The sequence below is a fragment of the Gadus morhua genome, chromosome 23 (genome assembly GCF_902167405.1).
Source record: "Gadus morhua chromosome 23, gadMor3.0, whole genome shotgun sequence".
NCBI classification, from domain to species: Eukaryota; Metazoa; Chordata; class Actinopteri; order Gadiformes; family Gadidae; genus Gadus; species Gadus morhua.
Window position 1 is genome coordinate 6,891,078 of NC_044070.1, and position 10,000 is coordinate 6,901,077.

The 10,000-nt window shown below is 44.3% G+C and overlaps 1 protein-coding gene across 2 annotated transcripts in view; it reads left to right on the forward strand.

The window, feature by feature from the left end:
- tnk2a (tyrosine kinase, non-receptor, 2a) overlaps positions 1 to 10,000 on the forward strand; it is a 22,456-nt gene that overhangs the window by 9,620 nt on the left and 2,836 nt on the right. For both annotated transcript variants that reach the window (XM_030349281.1, XM_030349282.1), the window contains exons 12-17: positions 3,799 to 3,890; positions 4,304 to 4,348; positions 4,815 to 5,050; positions 6,428 to 6,631; positions 8,681 to 9,363; positions 9,604 to 9,742. In XM_030349281.1, the coding sequence (XP_030205141.1) occupies positions 3,799 to 3,890; positions 4,304 to 4,348; positions 4,815 to 5,050; positions 6,428 to 6,631; positions 8,681 to 9,363; positions 9,604 to 9,742 (1,399 nt within the window). The remainder of the gene's footprint in view (positions 1 to 3,798; positions 3,891 to 4,303; positions 4,349 to 4,814; positions 5,051 to 6,427; positions 6,632 to 8,680; positions 9,364 to 9,603; positions 9,743 to 10,000) is intronic.

The following is a 10,000-nucleotide window of genomic DNA, read 5'->3' on the forward strand; positions in this document are numbered from 1 at the left end:
TGCCAAACAGGAAGTAAGCCAATTTCTCAGCAGCCCTTTGACATCATAACCAAACCTGTCACATAGACCCATAACAGCATCATTGGGACACTCATTAAATTCGGTGACCTTTGACCTCTAGGGGGCGCTGTTATTAATGAATATGTGTTTTAACCCCTCTCTCTATACAGTATATTTCAAACTTATTTTCAATTTCTTGTGATACTGTCAGACCTCCCCATAAAGCTAATGAATTATTTCCCATGGCAACATCAGAATTTGCCCGCCATGTTGAAAGTTGTCAAAATCAATAGTTCATATCCACAGGACACAAATTATGTCCAATTACATGAAACTTAAAACATACCTTTTCACACTAGCCTTCCCCACCTAACTCCCACCTTATTCTTCATGTTTATTAAAGTAATATGTAAAGCTTCTTAGAGTACCATATTAAGCGCTATATAAATTTCATTTATTATTGTTATTATTATTATATATGATCTTCAGACCAGGCTGAACAAATATCTCAAACAGCTTTTTCAAATTCAAAACTGTTTGGCCGTGACAGCCAATTAAACTTGACGGCAAGGCCGCCAAACAAGAAGTAAGCCTGTTCTCAACATCTCTTTAAAATATCATAGCCAAACTTGGTACATAGACTCATGACATCATTCTGGGGACAACCAAACAATTTGGTGACCTTTGACCTCAGGGGGGTGTCAAACAGGAAGTCAGCTAATTTCTCTGCAAGGCCTTCATGTATCCAAACCAAACGTGGCTCATAGTCTTGTGACCCTATCCTGATGATGCCCAAATAATTTGGTGACATTTGACCTCTAGGGGGGCGTTGTTAGCAGCAAGATAATTCCAGCCCTTAGAAAGCAAATTGTACAATGTATTTTCATTGTAATAACCATTAGCCAATAGCTTTCATTGTCAGTAAAATTATATTTAATCATATTCATTTTATAATGGTCATCATATACTTTGTTATATAAAACTGATAACATATCAATCATATTAAATCATCATTTCAATCTGACATACAGCACACAATCAGAACACTACTAGCTCATTAAAGGGTAGACACTGCACTCTTTTGGCGACAAGCGGTACTGCATGTATAATACAACAATGACTTTATTTACCATTCCGCCCACCTGCAATATAAACTGCTAAACTGATAAAAATGCTTCATGAACCACCTCCAGAACGGGTGCTTGTTTACATTGTGTCTCTGTGAGGGATGTTGTTCCGAATACCCCCTATGTATTTGTGTGATTTGTTCTGTCAGGCAGACGATAATGCGCCCTTACCACTAGGTGGGGTCATTTTTCCATTTTGTAAACATTGAATAAATAGAATAGACTTTATTTGTCATTGTGCATTGGATACACAACGAAATTTGTTTGTGCAACCACTAACAAAAGTGCAGTTGTGCTGGGTGGAGGGTAGGAGTGTAGTGTGATTATTAAGTTCTGTGATGGCCCTGGGGATGAAACTGTTCTGCAGTCTGGAGGTGCGGGCTGTAGTGGCCCGGTAGCGCCTGCCAGAGGGTAGCAGGGTGAAGAAATGGTTTGCGGGGTGAGTCTCATCCTTTAAAATGCCACATGCTCGGCGGAGGCAGCGCGTCCTAAAGATGTCATCCAGGGGAGGCAGTGGAAGTCCAACTATTCTCTCAGCACGTAATTGACGCGTAAATGTAAATGTAAATGGACTAGACTGGGCTATTCAACCTCCTTAACAAGTGGGCCGAAAAGGAAAACCACTGGGGGTTCATGGGCCACACAGAGTAAAACTACGTCAATGAATCGCTACAAATAAATCGTACTTAAAGTAGTGTTAACTTAATATATATAGTACTACTACATGGAATAAACTTGTCAGACGCATTCCTTCCTTCTTCACTTTCAATCATATCACTATAAAAGATTTTGTTCTCACATATTTTGGAAACGTATTTAGAATTCAACCATGTTGTTTGAATCATCACAAAAGAGAACTACTGTACATATGAGACATTTTGAGCCAGTGACTCAGTGAGAAAGATTGCACTGCCTTGTTTGCCTAGTTTGGCTCATCCTGAGACACTCATGCAGCTTCTCATAGGTCATCGGGCAACGTGCCCTTGTTCTGATGGCATTCATATGAGAAAAGCTAGACTCATACGTATCGGTGGAGCCAAACATTGTCAGAATAAGTGATGCCAGTTCCTGATTGTGGGGTACTGATACTGGCTAGTATCACCGGCTACACACAGAAACCTGATTTCCATGCAACTATGTTTCTCCTTTATTTTATTTATTTTTTGCATGCAACCTCTTGCGGGCCAGAAAAAAATTAAGAGGGGCCGCATTTGGCCCACGGGCCGCTAGTTGAATAGGCCTGGACTAGAGCATTATGCGTAGTCCCATAATGCTCTAGTTCATTCCACCAGCTGTCGTTATTACTAATTACTGAGACGGTCATAAATGTAGCCACCTAGCCGATTTCTGTCTGTCCAGCAAAATTTGTTTATGGAGTCCTATTCTGCTTGACCCCAACATTGCTGCTCGCAGCTATATTTCATATTAGAACTCTACCAGAGTAAATGTGGATTTTCTATTAAAAGTATTTGGATGACACCTAGTGGAAACACTTTTTAATGTATAGCAAGTCATGTAGCAGCCTAGATGTTACATTCATGTGAACGTAACATCTTTTAACAATTGTCGGTATTGATTTTACAAGATAAAGGAATATTACCTATAGTTAAAACAGCCACAATGAACACCATGAAGAATAAACATAGACCTACATAACAGGTATTCAATACATATTGAACACAGGCGGAAACATGGATCCATACGCTTCTTTCTGACAACTAACCCAAGATAAAACTTTGTGATTTGAGTTAAAGCAACCATTATTCTACAGTTGATTAGTGAATTGAACATGAACCAAACACCCGATACAGCATACACGGGGCAGTGAAGTGAATGCACAGCATGGTCGATAGAAAGATCATTAACGGACCGCTGTGGTCTGACCTTGTTGATCGTTGATTGGGTGGAGAAGGGTCATATTTACTGACTGCGAGAAAATTATTGATTTTATTCAATACACGTAAGGCGTAGTTTTTACCCCTCTGCATTCCATACGCAAGCTAGCGCACAAAAATACAAACACATGGACGCACACACACGCTAGCGCTCACACGCAAACAAACACACACACACGCACACACAAACACTACATAAAGTGACTGTACTCTGTTCACAATGTTTCTGTCAATGCTGGGATTAACAAGATCAGTTTTTGATTCCTTGATCTGGATTAATTTAGTCTTACATTTCCATTCTACTGAAGGCAAGGCAAGGCAACTCTATTTATGTAACACGTTCCATACACAAGGCAGACTCAATGTGCTTCAGAAGACTAATCTTGTGATGCAGAATTTATTTCAAGGAACGCTTGTAAGAGTGTTGAATCTGTATTGTTACGGTTTATCGTGAATTATTCTCTGTGTCTTGCATTGCGTGCATCTATGGCGGGGATACCAGTCTTTCACCACTAGAGAGCAGCAATGTAGCTTTACACTTGGTTATACTTTGTTTTATTCGTTCTGTACAAATCAGGGCATTGACGCTCACAGATAGGATCAAAGTACCCCTGTTCCTAAACTAACAGGACTGATAGCCAGATACGTGAAGTAGGAACATTATCATCAGAAAATAATATTAGCATTCGTATCTGTTGATGTTTTTGGAGGCAGCTGAAAACAGAAGTATTTAATGATTTCCTTTGGTCTTATGTCTTTCTCCCACACACAAACAGTCTGTATTTAGGGAATCCCATGGACCCCCCGGATATTCTTGGAATGGATCCTTCCAGAGCCAGACCAACTAAACTCCCCAACCGTGCCAAGAGTGAGTTGTGATTCTTTTTTGGCAAACTGAATCTGGAGTCATGTTAGTCTATTTGAAGACCACTTCAACCCTTCATTCATTCATGTAATTATTTTCACATCCAGGGCAGATGTGACATCAGAAAGTACAGCGCAGTTATCAACCAAGAATTAAAAAGGGATGGAAAATTGTGTTGAACAAGACTATAAACTGCAATAAATATATATGCTGAAATATCTATTAACTCAATATGAGTAGTAATCTAAATGTAATTTACAAGTATGCAAAACAGGCAATTTAAACGCCATTATGGAAGACATTATGAAACTATTTCAGACAGCTTGATGCTTGAGGTTGACATGATTGGAACACGATGGAATGGAACCCTACATTATGCAATTACACCTGTCTGTCTCTCACCCCCCCCCCCCCAGAACAGCCCCCCCCTCGCCCTCCACAGCCCGCTGTTCTGCTGAAAAGTAAGTCTCGACATCTTCCTCAGTATGTCCTTAATATAGCCTACGTTACAGTATGTTTGTGTGTGCCTTGGTTTATGCATGTGTGTTTTTTTGTGTGAATTTTTTGTGCATGTGCAATATTGTATGTATGTTTTGTGTGTAATGTTTTTCTTTTTTTTTACACACGCGTGCGCTTGTGTGTGTGTGTGTATGTTCATATATTTGTGTGTCTGTGCCTATGTGTATGTATTTGTGTTCCTCTGTGTATGTGTGTGTTTTAATCTGTATCTGCATTCCTATGTGTGTTTGTATATTAATTTCTGCGTATGTGTGTTCCTGTGTGTGTGTGTGTGTATATTAATTTATTTTTGTGTGTGTATTGTGTTCCTGTGTGTGTGTGTGTGTGTGTGTGTGTTCCTGTGTGTGTGTGTATCTGTGTTCCTGTGTGTGTGTGTGTGTGTGTGTGTGCGTGTGCGTGTGTGTCCAGAGCCCTTCTACGACTCTGTGTTGGACAACTACGAGGATGAGGACGACGCGAGTGCCGCGTCCGGCCTGAAGAGACTGGGCGTTTCCCTGGGCCTTAAGCTCCGCCCCTGGGAGGGGCCAAGCCTGCGATCGGCTAAGAGCGAGGTGTCACTCATCGACTTCACCGACGACAGCTTCAGCTCCACCACGCCCTCCCCGCTCACAGACCCCCGACAGCTGGACGAGGACACACTGCAGGTGAGAGAGAGAGAGAGAGAGAGAGAGAGAGAGAGAGAGAGAGAGAGAGAGAGAGAGAGAGAGAGAGAGAGAGAGAGAGAGAGAGAGAGAGAGAGAGAGAGAGAGAGAGAGAGAGAGAGAGAGAGAGAGCGCAGTTAAGGGCAGCTGAGAGGGTATATACTAACGAGAATCAACCTGAGGTGGAGATTGAGGTAGGCACAGGGATTGAGAAGTATAGAACATGATATAATTCTTTATTGTCATTGCACAGGATACAACGAAATTGGATGGCCGTCCTCTTGAAGCTTTATAAATAGAGTTATACTAATTATATCAAACAATAAAGTACAAATCTGGGAGTAGTATCATTGTGGTACTGGTAAACCCCACTCTGAGCTGTGCTCGCTATCCCTCCAGCCTGAAGGTGCACTTGCTAAGATGTTGGTATATAAACTCACTTTTTATATTTTTGTATTGTATTTGTTTTGTGCCATTTATGAACCTGAGTCTGAAATAAAGTTTTCAGAATACAAAAAAATAAAATGTCCAGCTATTCACCTCCCCCCTCTACCCTCCCACATCACCACATCCTCACACACACATTCATTCACACACATCCTCCAGTTCATGCTTAAAGTGACAGTGAGGTAGCATGGAAAAGAGAAGTATGTTACGGTATCTACTGATCAATATATATGCTCATAAATCGTATCTACTTAAACAAGTTCAATATTCCTGACCGGTTACCCTGTGGTGCGAGGGCCACGGTGGGGACAGATGAGTACGCAGTGTATGGATTTACACCTGGAAAATAAGAGAGTGAATTGGGAGCCAGGCTGAACAGTATTCACAACACCTGTCATGGCGGGAAAAGGGAAAGTGTGATGGATTCATGTAATAGAGGAGTCCGGTACATCATGTACAGTCCACTCTCAAGAGTCTATTGACTGTCAGTCCATAGTTAGGATGTACGCCATTTTTTTTCACCAAAGACACAAGATAATGCATTCAGTTTTAAGAATCAGGACTGTGTTGTTAGGGAATGGACTGGATTGGCTCCTGGTGTGGTGGGTTGGCAAAATACTTTTCTTCAAATTTTTTAACAAATGTATGACATCAAACAAATAGTACTCTCTGCCATTGTATCACTGTTACTTTAATAAGAACCCAATTTAGAGCAAACATCACCTAAGTGGCCGTGGGTCGTAACCATGGGGATAACGCACACCCCTACTTCTTAGAACTCTCAGCCAAAACACCTTTTTAATCTAAAAGTGTCTGAATTAGAGCTCAATCAGGGGGTTCACTTACCTTTGAACTGTTTGGTTAATTTTTTTAATTTTTAAGATATAAATCAGGATATAACAAGGGTTTTCTTCTCCCAAACTCGTCTTTTAGGACATGCCCTCAATCCTGGACTGGCCCCTCCCACTCCCGGCCTACGATGAGGTGACCACAGAGCTGGAGGACCAATCAGACGACCAGGAGGTCCGCTCCATTAACAGGGGATTGGCTGAGGATTCCTTTGCCCCGCCCATCTCCGTAGCGGAGGGCAGAAGCGAGTCCCAGTCAGCGGACCTGTTCCAGGAGCTACAGAGAGAGGTAGAGAGCAGAGTATTATGGTATTGTTATAATATATGGATACTTCTGAGTAATGGAGTGACACAAGAAGGCAGGTCGAGACTTCTGCGCCGGTGTGTAACCGGCTTTAGGATGATGAGGTGTCACGCGTTGTTCGACACATCATGCACGCGCATTTGGCCCCCCCACCACTGAAATCATTCCAAATTAAGAACAAAATTCTTATATTCAAGTGCAGCCTGAAAAGAGCTAGAAGCTCTTTAAGGGGAAGTGGGAGGTGAGTGCTAAAAGTGAAAACAAGGTTATATAAATTACACTTAGAAAAATACAGTATAATACAATACAATAAAACAGTTAATCAGTAGGGCATGACAGGAAGGCCTCTTTAGGAAGTGCAGGAGTCAACTTTGATTTGTTGCAGATTTTGTTTGAAGACGGAGAGAGAGGTGAAGACAGAGAGTTAAAGGCATATTGTACGGGATCCAGTAATATGCACTTTTTAATATGTTGGAGAAATTGTTTTTTACATCCTGACAGCAATAAATAACTTATGGGCAATGAAAAAGAAGCGAAAAAAAAAACGAATTCTGTATCTGCTATAAACCTGTTAAAATGCTTACCAATCGGAGACACTGTGCCCGGATCTAAAGAACCAATCACAAGCCTGCGCGTTCTCTCCCCTCTGTGTACGAGCCTGAGCCGGCCTGAGCGCGTTCACGGAGGGCAAAGAAAGCGTTGTTGTCATAGTAGTTCATGACAGTGGACTAGACCTAGTGAGCCTACAACGTTTACACAATGGAAGAGAAACAACTGAAGTTACCACTGCCACCGTTACTTGCCCCGGTTCATCCTTTTAAAAAGGCAAGAAAAAGAAAGACAGAAACTGAAAAGGCAGCGACAAAAAAGAAGTTGGAGACTGCTCGAGGAAAAACGAGAATAAATATTGGATTAGCTTTTCAGCGATGGCGAAAGCTGAGGGAGTTGAATGGCCTGAAAAGTGACGCAATGGTTGCCGTTGAAGTAAGCCGTAAGCAGCAGCAGCGCTCGTGCACGGCTCTGTGTCGAGGGGTGGGGGCAGGGAGTCCTGAAGTGTGGGGGAGGAGTTAAACGGAACTCCGAAGAGAAGCTAATTTCAAATCATGCTAGCTCTCTCACATCGTACAGTATAGCTTTAAAGGGTGTTTTGTAGGGTGTTCCAATCAAAGGCTGCAGCGAACCGGAAGGCACTGCGTCCGAAGACGGTGCAGACTTTGGGGATGGAGAGGTTGATGAATGCACTGGACCTTAGATTGCTGGGTGGGTGGGAGAGGTGCAGAAGGGAAGAGAGGTAGAGAGGTTTAATGTCAAGAATGGTTTTGTTGGCAAAATTGGGCTGAAATCGTGTAGTATGAACCAGCCGTAAGCAAGCAGCTAACAGCGCCATGGTGCGAATTACGAATAACGAGACTCGTAATGGCAGGTAAAAACAATACTTTATTAAAGCATGCAATTGTGATGTAGAAAAAAAGAAATAGAAAACATAAAGTGCTTGCATGATATTGAAGCCTACAGCGATCGTTAGTTAACTAGTGTGGTGGTGCCTTATCATTTGTTTACCCATGGGCCATGGCAACGAGATTGTTACCTGCTGCAGTACTCTCATAGGCTGAATCGTTTTAGACTCAATCAATGTAAGGTTGCGGGGGAGACGAAGCTCTGTTCGTTTGTATAGTAACAATATTAGGCCAAAACATTACTAAGAAAATAAATAGTTAATCAATACAGGCTAAAAAAATAATTAGTATATATTTTTTTTTTTCAACGAAAAGTGGGGTGGCCATTGGCCCCGCGGCCTCATAAGTTCCAGAGCCTATGTGTTGAAGTACTCTGAAGTAGTGAAGTTTAAAATCTAGGACCAATCTAAAAACTTCATGAAGCAGCACCCCATTTGATTCCAGTTTCCTCTCTCACTCTGTCTCTCCCTCTCCCTCTCCCTCTCTCCCCCTCCCCCTCCCCCTCCCCCTCCCCCTCCCCCTCTCTCTCTCTCTCTCTCTCTCTCTCTCTCTCTCTCTCCCTCTCCCTCTCTCACAGGTGATGGTGAAGCTGCAGGTCCCCATGGCGCCGGGCCGCTCCCTCCCCTCCTCCCCCCTCCCCTTCTCCCGCCCCCCCGCCCACCGTCAGATCTACCTGCCCACCCCGTCCTCCCCCCCTCCCCCGGCCTCCTCCTACGAGGACCGCCCGGTGCTGCCCCCGCGCACCCCCCTCCCTCCGCTCCGCCCCTTGCGCCAAGCCCCCGCCAAGCCCTGCCCCCACGTGCGCTCTAGCTCCGCCTCCCTCGGCGACGAGGGCCGCGCCCCCAAGCCCCCCAACCCCGACCACGTCGCCTCCTCTCCGCCGCAGATCCCGCCGCGGGACCACCACCCCGCCTACTCCCAGCCCGCCTCCCGCGCCACCTCGCCCCTCCCCCCCCTGGCGGCCCTCCCCTCCTCGCCGCTGACCCTCCCCCCTCCCCCGCTCTCCATGTCCCCGCGCCGGGCGTCGGCCCTGTGCTGTGTGGGGCCCCTGGGCTCCCTGATGCTCTCCTCCCCCTGCCCCGCTCTGCCCCGCCCCCCCGCCCTCGCCACCGCCACCGCCTCCGCCTCCAACGCCCTCTCCTCCACCTCCTTCCTGGACCCGCTGGCCGGCCCCGAGGGGCGGGGCCTGTCGTTGTTGATTGATGGCTCCCAGAGTTCTGCTCCCGCCCCTCTTCCCGAGCGTCCAGGGTACCTGGAAAGGTGGGGTCTTGAGATCCAGCGATATTATAAATAATATATAAAAAGTAACATCTTCCCCTATTTTTAATTGTATCAAAGTCTAATCAGATTCTCTGTTAATATAAAGTTTTGTTTTTTTTTTCCTATTTATGATAATGCCACATTTCCACAACATCATTCTTTATTATTATGTACATTACAATACCTGTCCTCATTAGCAATCGGTAACCGGTAACCACAAGCTCTGTCCTTCTGAACCAGGTACGGTGCAGCCAACATGGCCGCCGTCAAGCCAATAATGCAACAGAGCAGAGCAAAGCCAAACTCCTCCTTCAACAACAACAACAACGGCGGTCAAACTACAACTCCCAGCATGCAGCAGGAGCTGAGCGTCAAACAGGTGGGAAAGGGATTAAAAAAAAAAAAATCATGATGTAGGCTTGATAATCAAAAATATTCTGACCTGTGACCTTTGAAGTCCCTGGGCCATTGGTTGAGGTTGTGACCAGGTTTCCTGCTTCATGCGTTATTGAACAGATCTTGTCCCGTTTCCCACATATTGAAACGATATCCCTTACTTGAACTTGCCCTATTCTGAAAACCACTCTTGGACAGATACTTGTCTAAAAGCTGGCCTTTATACAATGGCAGTGGAGAT